General features: G+C 32.9%; 1 protein-coding gene across 1 annotated transcript in view; it reads left to right on the top strand.

The window, feature by feature from the left end:
- LOC124421915 overlaps positions 1-25,272 on the top strand; it is a 330,571-nt gene that overhangs the window by 138,663 nt on the left and 166,636 nt on the right. Inside the window, exon 4 of the mRNA XM_046957619.1 lies at positions 14,225-14,284. Within this exon, the coding sequence (XP_046813575.1) occupies positions 14,225-14,284 (60 nt within the window). The remainder of the gene's footprint in view (positions 1-14,224; positions 14,285-25,272) is intronic.

Here is a 25,272-nt window from a genome sequence, read left to right as displayed (position 1 = left end):
TAGTTCTCGATTTGTCCTCGAAAGTCCATAGATTCGAATGAATCTTCTTTTCGATATTTTTCACAAAGGGAACTTCATTATCAACGTAACTAAAGTTAAAGATCCTTGAGGAATAAAGTTGAGAGGATAAGTAATATAGAGAGGATAAATAGATAGAGGATAGATAGTACCAAAATATCAAACATTTCCACGAAGATGATCTTCTCGTCTCGTTACTCGCTCGTACTCGTATTTCCTTTGAGTGTGAAACGCTCACCTAGTTTCCGTGTCTTTCGAACTATTAATACGCGTAGATATATTAGTCCAGTGGTTGTACGGAGAAGAGAAGGATAGATATAGAGGATAGAAAGGAGGGGCAGATATATAGAAAGAGAGAAAAGCCAGAAACTTGTCGAGTAAAACCGACAAATTCAGTGACCGCCGGTACATCGTAGAAGAAGAGAATAGAAGAGAATAAGAAGAAATAGTAGGAGATTTCTCTTGTACTCTTTTATTTCTTATTTTTTTTATTTCAACGATATTTCGTCCTTCGATAAAGAAAGAGAGAGAGAGAGAGAGAGAGAGATAAATAGATAGATAGATAGATAGAGAGAGAGAGAGATAGAGAGAGAAAGAGAGAAAGAGAGCATTGTTCTCGATCGACCTCAGGCATTATATTCGACACGTTGACCTTTGTCTTAAAAATACGAGAAGTCTCGTTCGGTAGATAGCTCGTCATCGTCGATTTTTCGTGCCGGACGTTTCGTTCGTTGAATTGAGCTTTCGAGTTTCAACTTGGAGCTTTAGAGTCAGAGATAAACGAACGATAACGAAAGACAGAAAGAGAGAGAGGGAGAGAAATAGAGAAAGTGATGCGTTGGTGTGTTATTAAAAGCTTTAAGAGCGGAATAGCAGAATTGCTTTGGAAACAGGATCGAACGTACTACAGATTGTTTTCGTGATCGTAAATCGTGGAAAACTGTGTTACGTGGTTCCAGTTAATCTCTATCCAATAGGAATGGATTTCGAAGATCGTGGATCGATCAAATTTATGCGGACTGAATGTGCAAATGGATGGATTGTTCTAAATTATCGAACTGAACAACGCAATTTTTAGCGAATTTTTTTTTCTCCTTTTTTCTTTTTTTCTTTCGTTTTTTTTCCTTTTTCTTTTTTTTTTTTTTTTGGACGTCCTGTAAATCAACGCAGACCTACGTTTTCGATATATATATATATATATAGTATTACGAATACGAGATTGTTCAGAGTTTTACGAGGGTTCGACGGGTTTGATGGTGTGGCTGATTAATGTTTCGTCCGTTTCGACGTTTCGAACGAGCTTTCTCGGCGAGCAACGAGACGATTTAAAATAATATCCGTAAGAGATTATCGTTGATTTTGTGATTCTCTAGAGGTCGATTAGTTTTTTTTTCTCCTATTTTTTTTTCCCACTTTCTTTTCTTTTTTTTTTTCTTTCTTTTTTTTTCCTTTTTACCCAATTGTTTCAGTCTTCAAAGAAAAGGGAGCAACCAAGTCGGAGAAGAGTAGAAGAAAAAAATTGTGCTTTCTTGGAGAAGTTTAAGTGATTCAAATGTATCTTGCGCGAAGGAGAATATCGTTCGATAAGCAATCATTATATAAATCTCTCTCTTTTTTGTTTTTTTTTTTTTTTGTTTTTTTTTTCATCTTTTATTCGGAAGAGAATTGCAAACGTTAAATCTCGACAGAGAAAAAAAAAGGAGTACCGTCATTCGTTGAAAACAATTTTATCGAGTTTAGCTCATTCGATCTTCAAGCTTTATTTGTTTGCGAACGAACGTTCTGTATTTTTTTTTTCTATGGAAAATATTCCTTTGAAAATCTATCGAGTGATTTTTTTTTTTAATGACACATATATGTGTCGAACTCGAAGATGAAAACTTAAATCGAGAAAAATTTCGTCGAATGTATCGAAATAACAGTGATACTTTCAACGATCATTGACACAATGGAACAATTGGAGTACAATCACGAAACTCTTCCGGCTGTTTATGGGATCATGATAGCATTGATTACTTGCATCATAGGTTACGTTCTCTGGGTAAGTGAGTAAAGTATTAATCGTTTGGAATTTTTAATTTAAGAATTACTTTTCTTTATCACAAAATTCTTGATTATTTAATATTCGAAGAAAAGACGAGTTAAATCGTTGCAAAAATTTAACTTTGTATCATGATGAAAGAATAAATATATCATTTGTTTCTAATTCTTATTAAAAAGTATTATTTACACCTAATTCTCTATTAACAAGGTAGATTGATTCGAGTTCTTTTTTGTGTAAAAAAGAACAATCTCGATACGAGTAATGTTATTTTGAAAAAAAAAAAAAAACAAAACCTATAAGACTCATCGAATCAAACTATTTAATTGTAATTAAATATTTCTTATATTAATTATGTATTTAAAATATATGCATATATATATATATATATATTTTTTTTTTTCCTTGCAGAAAATAATATATTAGTAATAAAAGAGAAATTCTATTTCTGTAAATGCTTAGAATTTAATTTAATGTAATATAAAAAGACGTAATCGAAAAAATGAATTAAAAACATGAAAAGAGTTCAAGTTGAATTTTTTACAAACAAAACAAAAAAATAAGTTTTACTTATAGAGTGGTACGGAAAATATATCGTGTAAAAATAAAATTGCTTTTCTTTTCAAAAAGTTATTAATTCGTAATAATTTAAAACGAGTTGTATAAAAAGAAATTCAGATATACCTGTAAATCTTTCTTTTTACGAGTTATTCATTTATTCAAATCTTTCTGTTTTCATTCTACTATTATTACTATTTTTTAACGAAATAAATTGCATATATTCGCCGATTTGATCGATTGAAAATCTTCTCGGTTTAAAAGGTTTACAAGTAGATCGATCGATGAAAATCAAATGATTTTTCGTTCCCATTCTTACGACAAGTGAAAACGTTAATCAAGATGATTCGTAGTAATCGATATTGCTTATGTTAGACATGAGAAAAATATCTTGGAGTTTTTACGAAGGCCATAGTAATCCTTTTTCGAGTTAATCGCTTCTTCATGGCTAACCGCTTGCTCCCCAACGTGCAATCCGCGCTTCATTTATCCCTTTCTTTTCCACAGTTCTATCTTCTCTCCCTTGTGCTTAGCTCGAGCCTTTATCAAGGGAATGATTGAGAATCGAAAAGTGGAAGGATAAAGAGCTGTGTTAACGAATGCCGTTCGCATAAATGTGTTCGCACGCAACGATAAGCGTACTCACGAGATACAATCGAGCACGTGGACTCAATGAAATTTTGTAGTCCCATCGTTCCTCGAGTCAGTCAAACGTCGAACATTCGCCATAACGAATGTACATGAAATAATCGATCAATGATGTGTATTACGCTTAACGTTAGCTGCGATCGATCGAACGATTATTCCCTCGGTCGTTCTCGAGTAACTGAATTTTCACGTGTTCAAACGTCCATTTACAATATTCACTGCATTAACATAGTTTCAATAGGATTATTATATATTCTATGATTACTCATAAATACCTATGAGTAATACGGGCTAACTATGGATACCATGTAATTTTGTGTTTATAAATAAAATGCAATTATAGAGTAATCGTACAATGCATTCATGTTTTAAAAAAATTGAACAATTGATCTTAATAGAAGAAACATGACGTTATATCGTTATACCTATGTATATTAAGAATTTAGCGAATGACGAAGGTTAATCGAAAATCTTTAGAGAGATTCGATCAATGACATAAGGAAGTTGTTCCTATCTTCGATTCGATTGGATACATCTGGGGACGAATGTATCACGAGGTTATACTCTGTGTCTTGGACATTACCATAATGGCGTAATGACGTGACATTATGGGACGTACGTTATGGGGTCCGATCGTTTGTCGGATGTAATTACAGGACAAGGCATTGCTAGACGCACCAGTAGGACATAATTATTATCGTCCTCGCCAGGGGCGGCCTTGGTGGTGGCGACTCTAGCTCACTCACAGTTATGTATCTATGTATAACTGTATACATATTTGCGAAGAGAGACAAGCACAAAGCTTTAATACAATGCCCCGGAAATTGCGCGCCACCAGATAAAATTCTTTTTCATAGTGACTCTTCTCTTTCTCTCTCTCTCTCTCTCTCTTTTCTCTTTTTAATTACCTTTCTCTTACTCTCTTTGTTTCTCTTTCACATTCTGTTTTATCCTTTTCAAAATACTTACCATTATACACACGAGAGAGGAGAGAAAAGAGAGAGAGAGAGAGATTGAGAAAAATTCATGAAGAAAGATATAAAAGTAGGAATATAATTTATAAATTATAATAGTTTAATCTGTTGTCAGAGAGTAAATGTTTGATATTTTTATTTCTTTAAGAGAGAGAGAGAGAGAGAGAGAGAGAGAGAGAGAGAGAGAGAGAGAGCGAGAGAAAGAGACTTGACTGAAGCATAATTTGCATTAAAATGTACATTTCATATTTTTATTATTATTATTATTATTATTATTATTATTATTATCCTTTATTTTTTTAAATCGTTTCAAAGCTGCCATTATTTTTTTTCTTTTTATTTTTCTTTTTCTTCTTTCATCGCTCATTCAAATCAATAGAAATATTTTATAATTTGCTCGACACCAGAGAATGTATCATATCTGCTCGTTAAGGCAGAATGCAATTAAAGAGATTTCCAAACGACTCGAATAATTTTATAATCGAAGTAATGTCAGGACAGTAAGAATTTCTCGCGAGGGACTTAAGCGTTTTTCGTACAAAAATCATTGTCTTTTTTTTCCAGAAAGGTTCGTTTATATTTACCTTTTTTTTTTCATCCTCCATTGCCAATCCCCTTCCATTCGTTTTTCTTCTCTCGCTTCTATTTTCCGTTCTTATCACTAGGTTATCCTTTTATTCGACGAGTTCAAAAAGGTTTTTTGTTTTTGTATGAACAATTAGCCAATTTATACATTGTGGTATTTAACGTATGGTTAATAAAACTTAGATAATATTAGCTTTCTAATATCTCTGTATCTTTAAAGACTTTGTTATTTTAGAAATGTTTGAATTTTCACGAGTCAAACAATTTTCACTCGTTATTTCTACCATCGCTGAATATTCATCTCGTTGAACGATAAAATAATATTCGATCTATTGAATATTTAAAAAAGAAAAAAAAAACGTTGTTTTATTAACACTGATATGAAAATAATTCGGAAACAGTACTTAAAACTGTGTTATTCCATTCGGATCCATGTGGATTCGTTTATCATCATTGTTTAATTCGTCCATTACAAATTCTAATTGATTTATATAATTGTATTATTCTTTTCGATATATGATATTTTTTTACGAAAAAAAAAAAAAATAAGCCTCAAGTATATTCTTTAATGTGTGATCATTTGATATTAATAATAGATAACAAAAATTCGTCGATTCAAAATACATTACGATTTATGAAACATAAATGATAAATGTTAATCAAATGACTATTGTAATAAATTATGAATTATACGAACGTATCGTTGCTATTAAGTTGGATTATAAATTTCGATCGTAAATAAATTCGATTCGATTGCGAAGACGTTGGAAGATCGAAAGTGACGCATAAATTCATAATACGCATTATTCGAATAAGAAAAGATTTGGTTACAATATCTAAAAGAAAATTAAATGATTTCAAGAAAGAAATTTTACGACAGTCTTTTACGACTCCTTCGCGAAGATCAATTACGTTTGAATCCTGACTCTTCACATTCGGGATCTCACCTTAACTTCGAATTCAAGCTATAATAAATAAATTTCCCGTAACATATTTAATACAATTCATCATTATACTCGAATTTTATATTTTTTTGTTTTTTTTTTTGTTTCTTATGTATGTATATATATATATGTATGTATATATATCTTATATATATATATATATATAAGAACATTATTTCAAGATTTATACACGTCGGATTTTAACCATTTTAAAGGTAACCGAAATAATACTACTTAATTTACGATTTATCGAGCTCTTTTGGCTAGATCTCAGTTACTTTTTTGTATTACGTGCAGATTTATCGCTGTCTCAAAGGATTCCAACCATAGGAACGATCCTTTTCGCGGCTTATCCTGGCCAGAACAAAGTTTTATTCCCAGCCTGTTCTTACCCAAGAAGATCTTTTGCTTTTATGTCCCCTCGTTGAACTGAGCAACGATTACAAGAAGTAGCTATCGTGGAGTAAGTCGACGATAGAAAAGGAAGAAAAGAATGGGAGATTTTTCGATGTACGACCAAGTCGCGATAGTGGCAATAATGCGGATAACCAGTTCCAATTATTGTTAAAGAAAATAACAAAGGGAAGTGAAAAATTAAATGTTCCTAGATACGACTATTCATTAATCGGCGATTGTTATAATCTTTTTTTTTATTTATTGGAAAATGGAAGAGATAATGAGGAACGAATAAAGAAAGCATTAGTTTGTTTATATTTAAGAATTTATTCAGGACTTATATATATATATATATATATATATATATATATATATATTATTTATTGAAAAATATTAAAGAACGTTATCGAAAATATCGGATCGATTTTAAACCGAAGGTAAAACCAATGATTTAAAATCTTAGTTAATAATAATGATAAAATCATAGACGGCATTTTCATCGTTGTCATTCTTTTTGAGTGCATCGATATTGTTTTTAATCAGTTCACATAGTTTGCCATTATTATTTTCCTCGTGATTTTCCGATTCGTTTTTCAAATCATTCAAGTTCGAAAGATTTTCCAACTGTTCCTTGTCACCTGTTTTTTGGTCGTTAGGATCACTGACATAAAAAAGACTCACCTTGGATTTGGTCTCCTTCGTGGTTTGTTTCTTATATGGTCCTTTCTCCTTCGAGACTTCCATTATATATTGTTTCGATGCCAGTGCCTTCCACGGAAAGATTTTATTTTCAATGATGTCCTTTATTGTTGGTAGAAACACATCGGGAATAATTTGAAACAATTTTATGTCCGAAGAAGAAATGATTGACGTAATTCGATCATTTTCTTTGGATTTTTTGAAATCATCCTCATTATCCTCATTCTCTTTTTTCTTCTCCCCTTTTTTCTCATCTTTCTCCTTTTTCTCATCTTTTCCCTTCTTCTCATCCTCCTCTTTTTTCTCTTTTTTCTCATCCTTATTCTCTTGCTTCTTATTTTTCTTTTCGTTCTTCTTTTCAACTTCCTCCTTATTCCCCTCCTTCTCCTTCTCCTTTTTCTCCTTCTCTTTCTCCTTCTCCTCCTCGTTTTTCTCCTTCTCTTTCTTTTCGTCCTTGCCCTTCTCATTTTCTTGCTTTGTCACATTCAACTTGTCTTTGTCCATTTTCTTAAATTGGTTTGCTTCCTCTTTGTCTTTCATACCCTTTCTCCGATAGTGAAGATGATAATCAACTCTATCCAAAATTTCTTTAACAAATTGCTTTATCAGTGTTATAAGATCCGTTCCGATAATACGTTTCTGAAATTCTGCTACTACGTTCATGTTTACGGGAAGTCGTGGTATAAAACTACGAAATCCCATCATTCCATCGTTTTCCTTCGATGACATATTTTCTGGTTTAAGATACGTCTCATCCGTCGAACCATTATTTTTCAGGTTTTCCTTCGAACTTTCCACTTTTAAAGACTCTTCTTCCCCATTGGCTTCTATCGTAGTCGCATTATTTATCTAAAATTGAAAAGAACGATAATTAAGTAAATTCTTTTTTCTTTTTTTTTTTTTTACGCCTATCCGATCGAACCGATATATTGTGGAAAATAAGGAAGAAAAAAAAAGAAGAAAATGAAAAAAAGAAAAAGAGAAGAAGCTCGAAATCTCGAAAGCTCGAAAGGAGAAAAGGTTTGGAAGCTATCCCTTTCGATTTTTATCTTTTCTCTCCTTTACTTGGACATTTCCACGGACAAATGCACTTTCGTGACTTTACCGCATCGGAGAAGTCCTCGATGCTATTGATGGTACTAGTCGCGTTCTCAATTCTTTCAGGAAGTAGGGATCTCTTGAATTTTCTTTTTCTTCGCGGCTTCCATTTTCTTCGTATCTTTGGACTTGTCTCCTCGGTCTCCTCTCCTTGTGAATTTTCCTCCAATGTCGACCTTGACTTTCTTCTCCTGTTGCAATTTCGATAATATATACATTCTATATATAAATATATATATATATATATATATATATATATATATATATATGTATACGCTTTTATACTTTCTTTCGTATATACTTATCCAATCGAATTTTCCGATTGTTCATACGCTTTTAAAAAATAAAATTCTTTACGCGAAAAAGGCAGCCTTTTAAACTCGGCCTGCCGATAATGAAAAAAAAAGGACTGTTGAAAATGATAAAATGCAAAGAAGAGAAAGTAAATTCAGTTATTTATATTAACGTAATTACTACCTTGTAACATAATTCCCTTTCAGTAAATCCTCTTGGTGATTCGTTAACCATTCGGTGTCTTGTTTTTCTGATTCGAGTTCATTCGCGAACAACCCGGAAATGGAATTATCTGTAAATAAAAAAGTATAAAACGCATGACCCTCTAATAGAAGGGTGATTAGAAGAGAGGGTGAAAAGGAAGACCGATTAAGCAAGCTTTCGTATAGAGCAAAGAGAGTATGGAATAATTCAGTGAAGAGTGAGGACAGAAAGAGAGATAAAGAGGAATAGAAAGAGAGAGAGAGAGAGAGGGAAAGAGAGAGTGAAAAAGAGACAAGAGAGAAGATTTACGAGCGGTACGTGTGCTCTGCTTGTAGTATCCCTATCAAAGGGAGCCACTTAATGGATCATGTGTCATGCGATCGCGTTCCTCTTAGTCTACAAGATTAAAACTTACGCTGAACTTGGCGTCAAACGGAAAATTCAATCTGAATTTCTTCGGTACGTAAATCTACGAAATTCGGAAAATTTCATTGGCAGATAACTTCGTCGTTAGATTTTTCGCTTCGATGCTCGTTTAAAGATAGTAAAAGGATTAAAAGCACGGCTATCGTTCTCGTTCGTAAGTCCGTAAGAGAATACTATATATCCTATCTATCTATCTATCTATCTATCTATCTATCTATCTATCTATCCATCTATCTGGTCTCTCTGTTTTCAAAGGGTACTCGTTACACGTTCGCAAATCGTTGAGTGATCGTCTAGTCGAACGACACGAACATACTTTGCGGTGCGCGTGCTCGCGTAGTTAGCTCGGCCGTTGTGTTGTCGGTGGACTGGCGTTGTTGGAAGTGCAAGCATCGTAGTAGCATTTACGTACGAACCTGGGAATCATGTGTTAGCTCGTAAATGTCCGTCGAAACGATTTGCCCGCGAGCTTGCAATCGACTAGCTATTCTCGTTTGGAATCTCTGTTCGCGACTATGGCGATCGCAATCGCTACAAGGAGGGCTGGTCAAAGAGAGAGAGAGAGAGAGAGAGAGAGAGAGAGATAGAGAGAGAGAGAAAGAGAAAGAGAGAGAGAAAGAAAGAAAGGGAGAGTGAGAGAGAGGGATAGAGAGAGTGAGAGAGAGAGAGAGTGGCAATTTAACGATATTTAATTGTCACCGAAACACGAACGGTAATTGAATAGATAAAAGCGCAGTAACTGTTACGAGAGGACCTCGTACTAACACGTACCATTTACCTTCTCTCTGCTCGATCTCTGCTCTTAACCCTATCCCTTTCTTTTCTTTCGTATTCAGTATATTTATAGTTGATTGCGTTCTCGTTAGACTAGAATATATCTAGAAAAAAAAAAAAGAACGAAAGAAAGGAAGAAAGAAAGACAGACAACTGTAGGATTAATGCTAATGTTAATATGATATTTTCGTAAATTGAGATTTAATTGAAATATCATCATGCTGAAAACTCGAGAAAATTAGAAGGTTATAAGCTATTAAATATCTTTCGCAACGCTTAATAAAGTCAATCCACCAACATGTATCATGATTAAGGGAAATCGCTGCATTCCCCGATGGGAAAGTACTGATTTTCAAGGGTATATTTTAGTACGTCACGCGATAAGAACGAAACTTAATTATTCCGCCCACGCGCAATTAACTATTCAGGAAGTTGGATCGTCGCTTACCTTCTTCGCTATCGTAATTTATAGCAGAACGGACCGATTAATAACGCGCCAACAATTATATTACATTCTTAAAACAGGGATTAAAATTTTATCTGGCGATTAAAACTTACGAATAATAAAAATTCTCATTCGTTAAGGAAATTTACGAATCATTTGAATATGAACGAAGTCAAACTAAACGACGTTCGAATACTATGCACACTTTGTTAAAATTATTGATCATTTAATGGAACGTTTCGTTTGATCGAGTAACCCGATGTCGCAAATATTTTCGAACCTTTCAACGACGATAAAACTAAATCGTACGTATTGTTAGGATATACGAGATATTGATTTTGATGAAGACAATGTAGGATAACATTTGTTTCTCTTCTTTTCTGTTTCTTCTCTCTCTCTTTTTTTTTTTTTTTGTTTTTTTTGTCTTTCCTTTCTTTTTTTTGTAAGCAGAAGTCTTACTGGCCGATCCGTCCAAGTGTGTATAAAGATAAGAAGTAAAGCAATTCAGCGTGGATTTCGCCTTCACTGATTACACCGTATCGATTAGTTTATTTTTCCATCTCTATTGTTCCTTTTCTCTCTCTCTCTCTCTCTCTCTCTCTCTCTCTTTTTTCTCATTCGCCCGATGTACGATAACGCTACTCATTTACCCGTTACATCATAATTTATATTACTAAGATTTGTCGTAATATTCCTGAAATATAACATCATTATACGCCTTCGTAAACACATAATCTTTCGAAGGAACACTCGATCTGATTTTATATATCGGCTTTTATTCAAATTCGATCCGTATATGAATATTATTTATTATGCGTATAAATATTTCTATTAATGGCCGAACGAAAAGCGAAAGAATATTTTAAACGTATTTACGAGAACTCCGAAATCTATCGACTTTAATCAGTGTACGTTTGTTTAATCGAAACTAAAGAGGTTGAGCATTGTTCAGAAACAAATTCTCATAAATAATCTGAACTAAAGGAAAATATTGCTAGCTTATTTCCATCGTAATGACACAATATTACTCTCTTACTACGGTTGATTATGAATAATGCGATAATAGATTGGACTGTCTCGTTTCTTAGCTGGCCGCTCGTTTATCAGTAACATTAAGAGTTTCGAAAATACTTGCTTTATGAGAGCGCTGTCATCGAGGAAACCAAAAATATCGTGCCATTGTCCTTCCTTTTAATCCCAACCATCCCATAAATTTTCCCGTTCCGAATACATTAAAACCACGCAACAGACTTAGTAACACCTGCGATCGAGCTTTTCGCGCATTCCTTTTTCATTTTTCTTTTTTTTCTTTTCTCTTCTTCTTTTTTTCTCTTTCCTCTTCGAAACATCGCGATACCACCAGCTTAGAGAATTTTTCACGGAATTATATCACTGGCTGATGATTTATTCTTGACTTGACATTCTTTTTTTTATTTTTATATAATATATATAATAAATACACACACATACACACACACACACATATATATCACTTACCATACGATCCAGAGACAGCTAGGATGAAGGAGTGTACCAAAAGAAACAAGCAGCTCGCGAAGAGGTTCTTACGTTGGATCGTGACCATCTTGCCCGGGAAACGTTTGTTGTATACTCGAAGAATGTTACATATATCGATCATAAAGACCGTGTGAGGGAGAGGGTCGATTTATAGCTCGCACACAAACACCTTGCAATCTGTCTTGCTACTATCATGACGATCACGACAATGACGACGACGACGACGACAACGAAGGTGACGACGACGATGACGACGACAATGGCAACAACGAGAACGCAACTTCGAAAACTAAAAATCGACATGATCGATTTTTAACCTGTTAACCGAATATGACGAGTTAACTCGTCACGAAGTTTTCTCTTCTCTTCTGATGAAGGCATAAATAAATTATTTTTTGTTTTCTACTATTACTAAAAAAAAAAAAAAAAAAAAAAAAAAGAGGACATTCTACGTCCGAATTTTTTATTTTACGATACATTAATTTATCAAAAATTTCCTATCCTTGTCCCAAAGATATTATTTTTAATCAAAATAAATTTCATACATCCATCATTTACAATTTTAAAATCTCCATCGGTTTATCGGTTAATATCGTTTTTCATTCAAAATGAATAACTTTACGTAAAAAATAAATTTTGTATCCTGTTCAAAAATTAATACAATTATTATTTATTCTTTTCTGAAATTTTATAACTTGATTTTTTAAATTTATCTTAACAAACAAAGCCGATCTTAATTACTTATCGTGCATGAATATTATGATTTCGAAATTTGGTTGTATAAAATAAATCGAATCAGTGAAATATTAATACTTTATTAGAATTGTACTCATCATTCCATATATATGGGGCGATCATTATTATAAGTTTAGCTCTATAATGAGTTGGAACAGAAATCGTATTTATTTTATGTTTTACAATATAATCGGTAATAATAGTAATAATAATAATAATAATAATAATAATAATAATAATAATAATAATAATAATAATAATAATAATAATAATAATAAATAAATAATGAATAAAAATAATTATTATTTTTTATATCTATAACATTTAATGGATATTTAATTATTAGTATAAAAAGTAATAACACGCGTTAGAAGAATAACGATTTCGTGTAAAATTGATGATAAATAGCTAAATTTTACTGAAAAATTTCAAGAACTTTTACATTGTTTCTTTTAAGACGTAGTCGAAGTAAAAATTTAAGAAAATAAAAAGAACTAAAAAAATGATTCAAGAGCATTGTTCTTGACGGGCCTTGACGAGCATTAATACAAATAGATAAGAATTATAAAATTATTTTAGTTGTAACGCTCTGTTCGATTGTAACGCTCTATTTAATATAATACAATTTTTTATAATATAATTCTTAAGTCGCTAATATTTCAGTATTTCTGTGAAATTTAATTGGTAAATTAATTTACTTACTTTGGATAAAAAAAGAACTTACGTTTAGAAACTATAAGAATTATAACTATAAGAAATATAAGAAGTTTATCGTTTTAAATTATATATAAGCGATAAAACGAGTAAATCCGAATTATTTGCTAATTAAATTATAATTTTGATCATTCAATCACGTGAGATAAATATGACATTATATCAAAAATTTTCAAGGATTTCTAAATTAGTTATATCGAAAAAGATTGTGTAGAGTTAGAATGAAAAAAAAAGAAAAGAAAAGAAAAGAAAAAAAAAGAAAACGAGAAATGAATTTTTTATTTCGAAGTAAAACTTAAATCTTATATCAGTAGAATTCTCGTGAAAAATCCTTTTCGACTTATCTGTTACATCCTGTTTTACGTTTACTTTTTCGAAACATGCGCACGAAGTTTCTCTGAAAATTATTTTTCTACTTGCAGAGATAAGTCAGATCAGTCTCTTGGGATACATTGCGAACATACGATGATGAAGAAAATCTTGAAGTTTTCTTCGTGTCGTTACTATCGTCGTCTTTCTACTTGTACATCGAATCGTCATAATATAAAGCTAGCTATATATGTTCCCATAGAATTTATCACGAGCGACGTTTTGTACATGACTTTAACTTCTCGTGTTATCCGTGAAATTATATCGACTTGCTCGATTAAATCGACAAAGTAATAAAGTGCAACGGATAAGACGGTAATATTCCATGTATATGTACATAGCACGTATGAGTATACATGCGTGCGCATTTAAACATAGGTGTATATATATATATATATATATATATATATATATATATATATATATATATATACATATAATGTACGTGGAATAAGTACACAAAAATGCACCGGTAGATTTAATTGTACGGTATGGCCAGCCGCCGTGCAGTATAACGATTCACGGAATTACACGCGAGTAATAAGCAAAGCGAACTTGCCCCGAGCCACTCGAGAGATTATTTTTACGGTACGGTTTCTACGTAGCGACGACTGCACCACTCCTATCTTATGCCTTGTGAACATTTATTATTTGAAATTTCCAAGTACACGTTTACATACACGTGTACTTAGATATAAGTCGTAAAATTACGAAGACGAAGGTCCAGATAACGTTTATAATTTACATTGTGTTAAAATTGAATTATTATATTTTATTATTTCAGCCGACGATTTTCGGGACAGTCGCCTCGGACCTGAATCCGAAGGATGGCAACAGTCGAAGGGTGAGTAGTTTCTTTTTTTTTTTTTTTTTTTTTTACTTTCTTTTGTTCTCTTTCTTATTTTCTTATCTTTATTTTCTTATCTTTATTTTCTTATTTCTTTATTTCCCGTATAATACCTCTACAGTTCATTTCGATTTGTTCAAGTTGTGCTCTTAATTCGAAATCGAGATTAATCTTAAATCTCTTGGGATGATCTCTTAGTCGATCTATATAACTTTTTCCATCCAATGAGAAATATACAGATATAGAGAGGGATGGAATATCTCAACACGGTGCAGATTTTTGTCTGTTACGGGATAGAGAAGGAAAAATCTCATGGGATCTTTTTCTTGTTTAATGAGTAAAAATTGCTGCTAAGTCGCTGTTGTGCTCACTAACCGTAAGATAGACCAGTCGGTCTAATTAAAAGTAACAGCCGCAGAAAAGTCTACCCTTCTGCGATGAAGAACTTTCACTCCCTTTTCTACGTGATCTTTAACGTCGAAATTACTGTAAATTCAGCTCTTCCCTTTCTCTTAATTTATAATCGTAAAAGAACTAGACGAGGGTGCATTTTCATTTTGAAAATTAAGATCTTCTTTTGTCAAAAGCTTATCAGTAGATATGGTATAACTTGAAAATTTTTAACTATCGGGAATTCTAACTCTCCATCTCTTTCTCTTTTTCTCTCGTTAAGAAATGATCACGTTACTTCGTCATAAAGAATAATATTATCATAACGGTCAAAAGGAAAGCTAATTTAATCGGAAGCGACCGACGTAAATTTCGGTCGAAAGAAAGTTTCGTCGAAAGCTAAATACGCTTCTTGTATTATAATAACGATGATGATTATTCCGCTATGAATAATCGTTTCTGGTGAACGTTAACAACGTCCCATGCGTACCCTGTAGCTAATTAATCACGGTTTCGTCGATATTTTCATTGTATACACATGGCACAACAGCTTTTATCTGCCGTCAAGTCCGTTACATTGTAAAATTAATTGCGCCCCGTTCCCTAGCTAATATTTTGATGGTTTTTAAAAATAAAAGAAAAGAATTAAGGTATTTCGATGGTGAGGCACGTTTATAATGTAGGTGATTCTTCATCCGAAGAGTGAGGATATTTTTGATAACCGGTTTAATGTTTTATGTTTTTTTTTTCGTGATACTTTTAACGTGAAATTGAATCGTTAATAATCGATAACTTTGATACATAATTTTGCTTAATAATTATTTTCTTGTTTTCTTTTGATCAAAGCAATAACAAAAGGAAAAGAAAAAAACAAGAAAATAGGAAAAAGAATTTGTGCTGTGACGTATTTTCTCTACGTGCTAAATAAAATGCAACAAAACGTATAATGATCAACGCGAGTCGAAAATTGAGGTAAATGTGATCTGCGTATATTATCTCACATTTCCAAGATAGTATTTCATAAATATATTTGATACATATCGATGTAGAATGAAGTCGGGGAGAAGTACGATGAACATATTTTAGTTGGAGAGACGAACGAGTTTCGCAATCATTGACGTGAGATCGCTACAGAAAATGAACCCATACACCAATATGATTACTGTTGTAACCATGTAACATGCCTCGCAAGAGATTTTGCTGTGATGCGTTTAACGTAATGGAAGAACAAGCATGACGGCGATTGCAGGGTACCGCACAACTCGATTAATATGGAACCAACCGATATTTGCTAACATTCTCTGGAATATTACCATAGAACAAATAAAGTTCGATACTTTTCTCGAATAACTGCACCGAAACATACGATAAAACGATGAAAGTCAATATTTAACAAAAAAGTGTATATATTTCGAAAATTGTAGAAAAATGATCGTTTTCGTAAAATACGAATTCTCTTTGTGCTCTGAATATATATATATATATATATATATATATATATATATATATATTAGTCGATTTTATTTTATCAGAAATACATTTATACATTTACGCGTAGAACCCTTTGTATATATTTGCTATATGACAGAGAAAATAAATGAAATACGTGACGTACTATAGGATTCTAAAAAATTAACAATCTTTAGATAACTATGTTTTCGAGATCACTATATAAAATGAGTAATGAAAATGTGTCATGTAATAAATGAGTCAAGGATACTTGTCATACGGCATATAAGCGTGTTTTGATGTTAGTTAATATATTAGTATGAATATATAGAAATACATGTGTCTGAAAGGTATTTTTTAATAATAAGAAATGGAGGACGAGAATAAAGGATTGCTTGTTGTATTGTAGAATTGTATAGCGTCGTAACCATTTTTATGGGTATTGCATTAAATCGCATATAGAGTCGTAAATTCTATTTTATTAAATATATTATTATTTCTTTGATATCATTGAAATACGTCATTTACAGAATCCTTAATTTATACAGTATATTTTGTTATTTATTTTCAATGTGAATTTTGAATCGTAGTGTTCTTTCGATCGCATTAGTTTACTCTCTTACTCTCTTTTTCTTTAGTTTTTTATATTCGTTCGTAAAGAGTCTTTGAGGAAGGAAGATGCGGAGAGAGGATTTTTTCCCTCAGAGAGGAAATGAAACGAAAAAGAATTCTTTTCTTTCGTATGAGAACGAATGCCAGGAGGCTCACAGTTATTTAAGCGTAGCTCGCGTATCGTGCGAGCGGAAATCGACAGATGCAAGACTTCTTTCGGGTTCGAGGCATCCGGATGGAAAAGGATTGTGAAAGAAGAAAGGCGAGAATAAGAAAGCCGAAAAAAGACGGGAAAGGATAAGAAGGAGTAGGAGAGAAATACGAAAGCGGGTGGCAAAGAATTCGATGAAAGATTTTCACGTCATATTTGTCGAAGGTAAATATTATTACCTTTTTACCGGTACAAATCAGAATGAACGTGTTTATATTTCTTATTGTGAAAATGTATGCAATAAATGTTCCAATTGAAATATTAAAAATTAATGAATAAGGTATATTTACTAAGAATTTAGATTATATATTTACTGTGATATTACGTTTTCAAATTATATAATTTTTTATCTTTATAGAAATCTCTCTCTCTCTTTCTCTGGCGCGTCACATGAATTTTTTTATCATTATTGCAATCGATATTGTTTCGAGCAAGATTATTTCGCATTATGATAAACAAAAGAAAAAAAAAAGAAAAAATAAATAAAAATATCCCGTAGGGTAAATGCAGCAGAGAAATTCGTCTAACGATAACAATAGTATAACCGTAATGTCGAATGCTTCCTTTATGATGCGAATCGAGTTGGTTTGGATAAACCGACAAGTCGTAGCACATTTCCTAAAATTGGACTCGCTTAGCGAGCAGAAGTGTTTGCTTTGGTGAATCTAAACAAAACGCCTTTGTTTTCACGGAGATACGAAGAAAGGAAGGAAAGGGTGAAGACTGATAAGCTCACCCATATGAGATAAGGTTCCATCGTCTAACGTAATAGCAAGGTGTGGTTTTTGATAGACTATAACTCGAATCACAATGTGACTGTCCCTTTTCAAAAAAAATAATATCTTATATATTTTGTTATAATTTTATTGGAAGAAACGTGATAACATTTTAATCATTCGATAACATTAGAATTAACGAAGTTAGGAATATCAAGATATTCAAGTATGTTTCACTAATAGTAAGTGTCAGAATTTTTCTATTAACCGTGAAAATGCGAAACGGAAGAGTAATATTACGATGATGGATGATGGATAGACCAAAGGTTACGAGTTGAGAGAAGATAAGAAACGAAGATCGATAGAGCCTTCAGGATATTTTCATCGAGCTTTTTTTTTTTCTTTCTAATATTAATAACAGTTACGGAACTATAATTTTCTACATTTTTATCATCTAAATATCGTTATGTTGATTATGCCAACGTACATACGTTATCGGCAGTTGGAAAAATATTTTGGAGAAAAACTAAGTTTCGAGGATTATTCCGAAGATAATTTCAGCTTGCATTGATTTCACGCAAAACGAAGAGGAACTCGAGGATGATGTGGGTGATGATTTCGCGGGAACTATCGTTAGGAAACGGCTTGGGGGTTATGGCACGAGCAGAGCTTCGATCACTGCATTTGATATCATCGTTGCCAACGGCTGGCTCGGTGCTACCAAGCTCATAGATTACAATGTGCTGCGCATACTGTGGCATCGATTGAGAAAGTGAGATAGATAGAGAGAGAGAGAGGGGGGGAGAAAGAGAGAGAGAGAGAGAGACAGAGAGAGAGAATGAAAGGGTGAGAGGACCCAAGGGGTGTAGCGTGAGAACGTGGCGAGGGAGGTTGCGGTAAAGACGATCGAGGAGATGGATGGAGAAACTACCCTCTTCTCTCGATCGTGCGCCATATGCAAACTCAGTAATAGGATCTATCTTCCCTCGATGATCGCTACCGTTTAACGCTCCATTTTCGAAGGTGTTCCTCGATTCTTCCTTCCTCGAAGAATTTCTACTGGCAAACAAAAGAAGATGATAAATGATTTAATTTGACGAATAATATTGAAATTCTTTCCTTTCTTTTTTTTTTTTTGTTTTCTTTTTCTTTCTTTTTTTTGAACGTTCGTTGGAAAATATTTGTTAATTTTTTATCCAAGTGATTATGATGGAAATAGTTGAATATTTAACTTTATACATTAGGATAAGCTCTCTAACGTCTACGAAAGCGAGTCGGAGAGGAGTTTAATGAACGACTCGACGTTCGTTCGTTCATCTATCTACTTTGAGAAACGAGCAGGCTCTCCATGACGCGAGTAATTACGAATAACTAGCCTTGTCGCAGTTACGCCGAGACTCGATGCTACGGTTAAGTGATAAATCGAGTCCGAAAGCACGTCATATATTGGTTGGTTCTACGCGCCGGAAATGTACTACACAGAAGCATCGAAATGGCATGTGTACATGTGAATCTAGGTGTATGTGAAACTCACGTGAAAACGTCGACCACGACCGCACTTGAAACATTGTTGTTGCTCGAAAACAACCCGTTGCAATTAGTAGTAGTCGTGCAATAGTTCGTTAGCCAATGCTGTTTCGATATCGTATACTATATCGATCCGTCGAATTTCTATGATCGGTAATATCGAATCGGTAAATCGAAATTGTAAAATTATTTTTAATCTTCTCCAAGGGTCATCAAACTTCGAATTCCCACGTACTCTCGTCTTATCTCAATTTTCATTTTGATACAAAAATTAACTATCACTTCTTGTCGTAAGATTAATTTTTGATCTAAGTATAAGTCCTACTTGATACATTATACATTTGTAATTTACATGATTTTCTTTATCAGACAAAAAAAGAGATTGGATTATGACACGTTCAAAAAAAAAAAAAAAAAAAAGAAAGAAAAAAGAAAAAAGAGAGAAAGAAAGAAAAAGGAAGGAAGAAAAAAAGAACAATTTCAACAAGATCGATTGATTATGCTTTTATGTCTGCTGGATAGAATCTTTATTCTTTCAAGAAGTAATTAAAAGAAAATTTCACCTATCGTGAGTGGGATTCTCAAACAATTCCTTTGCCCAAAGTCCTTCGTAGTTGTCCTCGAGATCAAGGAAAGATATCGTGCTAGCACGTTACTAGTAGAAGCAGAAGCAGAAGCAGAAGCAGAAGCAGAAGCAGAAGCAGTGGTAGCAGTAGCATACTATAGAAACTCTACAAAGCTATCTTCGCTCTTGCGTTCTTCCCTGTGTCGACCATACTCATCGGGGAGTTCTCCCGGATTTGCATAATCTCTAGTCGAAATGGCTCGAGCCAAGCCGGAAGCGAGCGCTCGCTTTCTATTCCAGTGTCGCACTCCAATGATATCATCGGCTGCCTCGCGACACCTACCTTACCTCATCCTTCTCTTTCTCCATCTCCTCCTTCTCCTCCTTCTCTTTCTTCTACTTCTCTTCTATTTATCTATGAAACCATTCGCATTCGACTCTTTAAGCCTCGATTCTGAACGAAAATATTATTACCGTCTTTTCCACTGCGGAAGCTGGTTGTATCACCGATATCTCGGTTAACTTTGCATATCTATTTTTTTAATCTTCTTTTTTCCCCTTTTCTTTTCTATTTTTTCTTTCTCTTTTTCTTTCCTTTTCCTTTTCATTTTCTTTTTTTGAACATATTCATGCAGTCTCTCCGAAATAGATAGTTATTCGTTTAAAAATTGTCACTGATCAAGTAACTTTTTGATAATAAAAACGAATCCCACGAACTTTAGGTATTAAATAACGATGAAAATTTTGATATCGAGATACGATCGATGTTTCTTTTTCGTTTTCTTTTTATTTTTTTTTTTTTTTTTTTTTTTTTTCTTTTATATATAGTTACATCAGAGGAATAAAATATTCCGATTATAATCCGACGATAATATAAATTACTCTGGACTTTACTCTGAACTCTTGTAAATAGTATGAAAGAAGAAATATGATAATAATAATAAAGGGACTCATGGAAAAGGACGATCATTGAGTGAAAAATGTTCGCTCGGAAACATTCGCATGACGAATATCCCTTCGGCAAGAAGCTTTTTTTTTTTTTAGAATCGGTCGTTATCTTTTCTCTGGTGTTGTCGCTGGTCGGCCATTGTTCGAAAGCTTTCGCGCGTTACGCGTTAAAAGAAAAGTTCGCATATTTGTCGGCGATGAGAATGGCTCTCGAACGGGCTTTCTACGAGTCACGCCTATAAATCGTACCGTTCTATCATCCTAACTCTTTAGTTTCCTGACTTTTACGCTCGAAATGGTCTTCGATCGTATCTCGGCGTAGAAGGACAAACAGAATCGTCGGGCGTACGAACGAATGCAACGTCGCTCGTTTTACGCCGAGTAGTTGATGATAAAATGCAAGATATTCTGTTTACGATCTATTCGAAACGATAGATCGACGATTCTTCAAGCGTATTTTTATAGAGATCCTACTTATTACGTTTTCGATACGACATGAATAGAACGACGAATATATAAACTGATATATATATATATATATATATATATATATATATGTATATATATATACCTGTATGTACATGTATTTATATATATTTTGAGGACTACATGGATGTTTAAGAATTGGAAGAATATTGAAAGTGATCGAATTCTCTTTCGACGTAGGATGTATTTAACGATTAGATCTATAAATCATTACTCGCAATATTTTTTTTTTTTCGAAATTTCGAAAAGTTACCTCGTCTAAAATGACGTGATGGAAGTAAATATATACTCGATATTTTTTATCGCACCTTTCAATCGTATTTAATTTTTATTTAATTTTCTCCTATCGAACGATTTTCGTATATTCATATTATATCTTCGGTTTGTTGTTCGTTACTTATCAAGTAAACATCTGTATGGACAATCCTTTGTTATCGCAGCAATGTCGTGTTGTTTTTTTTTTAATAAATAAAATATTCTACGTGATATATTTCAATTTGGATATACGTCCTCTTAATTTCTTTTTTTCTTGTTTTTATTTGTTATTATCATTGTTGTTGTTGTTGTTGTTGTTGTTGTTGTTATTATTTTAGTTGTCGTTTGTAACTTCGATTAAAAGTCATCCGTTTTCTGCAAAAGCTTAGTACAAGCGAGGAATATTCGATTCGGAGATTACACGCTCTGTCAAACGATCGCCCTTTTCGAGTGCTTCGCTCCGAGCAATCTCCGATGAATCGTAATGGCCACGTTTAAACGCATCTGCTTCCCATCTCGCGTTTTTATATCCTTCCTTTTATATCTCGTTTCTTTTTTATACGTACGTTGGAGATGCGGTTTAAGGTATCGATGTGTAATAAGATTGAACCGTATAATTTTGTTACGAGAGTCGATATTTAATTTTTCGTTAGATAGCTTTAAATGAGAAATTTTATATCGAACATTATTTCGTTCGTTATAATTAATAAAGGAATTATTCCTTATCGAAAATTTATAACGTAAAGAAGATTTGTAACGAAAAATTATCAACTAATTCTCCGGTCAAGTTAATCCGATTAAAAATAATTTTTGAATGTAGATTTCTAATTGTAAGGGATTTCTATAACACCTATAGAATAAAATTTATACCTATAGAATAAAAGTGATCTTTCATTTAAAATATATTATTAAAAGTACGTTCAATCAGTTTTTTCAACGTTTCGTGAATGTAAAACTATAAAAAAAAAAATAAATAAATAAATAAATGTGCGTGCATGTTGATCGGCGAATCCTTGCTAGGTATAAAAAAGAAATTCAGTTTTTTTACGACATCCTTGACCTTAAGGTATCTTTCAAGAAATTATATGTCAGTGTGTCGATTTTTATGAATAAATATAGATCAATGATGAGGTGCTTATGCAAACAAAGTTTTTTTTTTTTATCGTGCGCCCAACGTCGTTTGTCCTTTTTTCTTTCTTCTATTTTATGTATAGTTTTCCATATAACAGACATTTTCTTGAAATTCATATAGTTCAGTATGCTGAGTACCTTCACAGGATTTATATAGGTCGACGTTCTTAAAGATGACGTATTATGATCGAAAAAAACATTGAAAAAACGTTTTCTCTTTTCTGTTTCTTCCGTTTTAAAAACCGATCAATGATCATCAAGAAAACGAAACGTGATGAATACATAAATACTCATCATTATTAATTTGAAAATGATCAAGAATAGATCGATAATATCTTCTTTAAAGAAAAAAAATTTATTTTTTTTATTTGCATATTTATTTTATATCAAGCCAACGGATACATTACGATTTTTTTAATACATTTGAATACTTAAAAAAATTTATTTATCGTTATTTAATTTTATCAAGGATGGAGGGAGAGGAGGAAGGGAGAGTGAGAAAGCAATATCATTCGTATCACAGCGTACATATTACATTTTTCTTACAAAGAGCGATGGATGAGAAACGATCGAATTCGAAAATAAAATATTTCGCCGGTTGAACAAAAGTTCCGTTCGCGGATTCGAGCCGCAAAAGTGCAAAAGGATGGTAGGTGTAGCTTTGGTGGTGTGCCACCACGACAAATGCAATAGTAACCAGCAACTGCATCTGCCAAGCGACTGTACCAACTTGTGCTACGACTGCACTCTGCCACCGGACGCCACCACGTCCAGGCAATTTGTCACCTCCGCCAACGAACCCGCTGCTTGCTGCCTGTTTGATAGGCTTAGATTAATTACCCCTTTCATGGATACCCACACATACTCACGTATGCTCAACCCACGCGTTTATGTGCGACTCTGCCCAAACTGTTATCTACCCTTCCTCTCTAACCCCTCTCCCTTCCCTCTCCTTCACTCTCCCTATCCGTTTCACTCGAATTATACTTGATGTGTAAAAAGTTTTTACCGAACTTCAGATTTCCACTTTCGTGTCTTTTATCGAAGCAAACTATAAAATATACCTTATATTTTTAACTTCAATTTGTAACTTGAAAAAATTTATTTTCATTCATTTTTTTCGCATCATCTTATAATTGCAAAATTGTGAGACTCGTTGTTCTATACATCCTAATTCATGAAATCTAGTGAAGTGCGAAATTTTAAGTGCTAGTTTTGATTGTATGAAGTGTTAGTTGTTTTTTTCTGCTTATTTCCTACGTAGAGATCTAATCAGGAGTTCTTTTCAATGACGAACGACGCAAAAAAGCGTGATATCACGGTTAACGTAGTTATTGTTCAATTATTTGTCTTCCGTATGAATGAAAATTTCGAAATAATAATTTCTTCTCGACTCATTCCTCAAAGTTAATGGAATCGTTATCGTTGCTAAAAAGTAAAACCAAGGGCGATTCGTAAAAGTTTCGCGCTTATCGCGTGCAATCAGAATTCTCAGAATAATTTGAAGCAGAATTTAAAAATTCACTAGACCATTAGCCATCTTTTCTTGGTTCACCACCGAAGCATAATACATTCTAATCCTTTTAAATCATCTCGGTACAGTTAAATCGGTCAGAATGCTATTTATACATATAACGTTATACAATTCCAATGTGTGCGTATGTATGTACTTCTTCCTTTTGATATCACTACCCATTTGATTCGGATCATCACTTGAGCTTTCAGAAATTTCTCTATCTAATTTCTTCTCGAACTTCAGACGCGTTTACCATCGTTAGAAGAGATTATGTTTTATCTCATAAAATGCAACTAATCGAGAGCCGTTTGCTTCTTTGATATCGTAAAATCATACTTTAACGACCAAATCGACATCTGTTTTTTGAGATAATGAGAGAATATAATCACTCAAGGAATTACAAGGATTATAAAAATTCTTGCTTGGAGAAAATGTTAATAATAATTAGTGAAGGTTACTTAGAAAAACAAAATCGAAAAGAAGGATTAATTTAAACACCTAGAATTTTCATGCAATTACATATAAATATTCATACATAATATATATACATATATGTACATATAAAGAAATAGATAGATAAACATACTCGGACTGTCCGCGTGAAATGATCCATAATTCAGAATATCATGTCCCAGCTAAAAAAAAAATTTTTTTGAACATTACAAATATCACGTAAATCCAAATATGTTAAACATCCTTCGTGAAAGCACTTATCTAATATCACACATCGGATTCGTTCCGGATTATCTTCTTCCTTAAAACTTCCTTCAGATATTTGGGTTACAAAATTTGATAAATTTTCATTCGAAAATAAATTATCCAATTTTTTTTTGTTTTTTTTTATTTAAATTATCCATTTTTTATTTTTTTATTTATTAAAAAATATGTTCGGGCTTGGCTGAATTTTTAACACGCTTTTATTCGTTTTACCACTTTTAAACTTCTCTTACGTTTTCTAATTCGTTGTATTACACCTAATGACATAGCAAAAGTTGAATTAATTTTATTTAGCATTGTGTCTGACATTTCTGTTACGAGAGTCTCTTTATTAATTGCTTAAGAATAATTATGTTAGACAGGTTCTGATTATCTTTATTGCTTTGTGTCTTCTTCAGTTACATGAAGCACACGTTATTCTGGTTGTTATTCTTCGTTTAAGAAAATGCATAATAGACTTTC

The sequence above is a fragment of the Vespa crabro genome, chromosome 2 (genome assembly GCF_910589235.1).
Source record: "Vespa crabro chromosome 2, iyVesCrab1.2, whole genome shotgun sequence".
In the NCBI taxonomy this organism is placed as follows: domain Eukaryota; kingdom Metazoa; phylum Arthropoda; class Insecta; order Hymenoptera; family Vespidae; genus Vespa; species Vespa crabro.
This window is presented reverse-complemented; position numbering and strand designations above follow the sequence as displayed.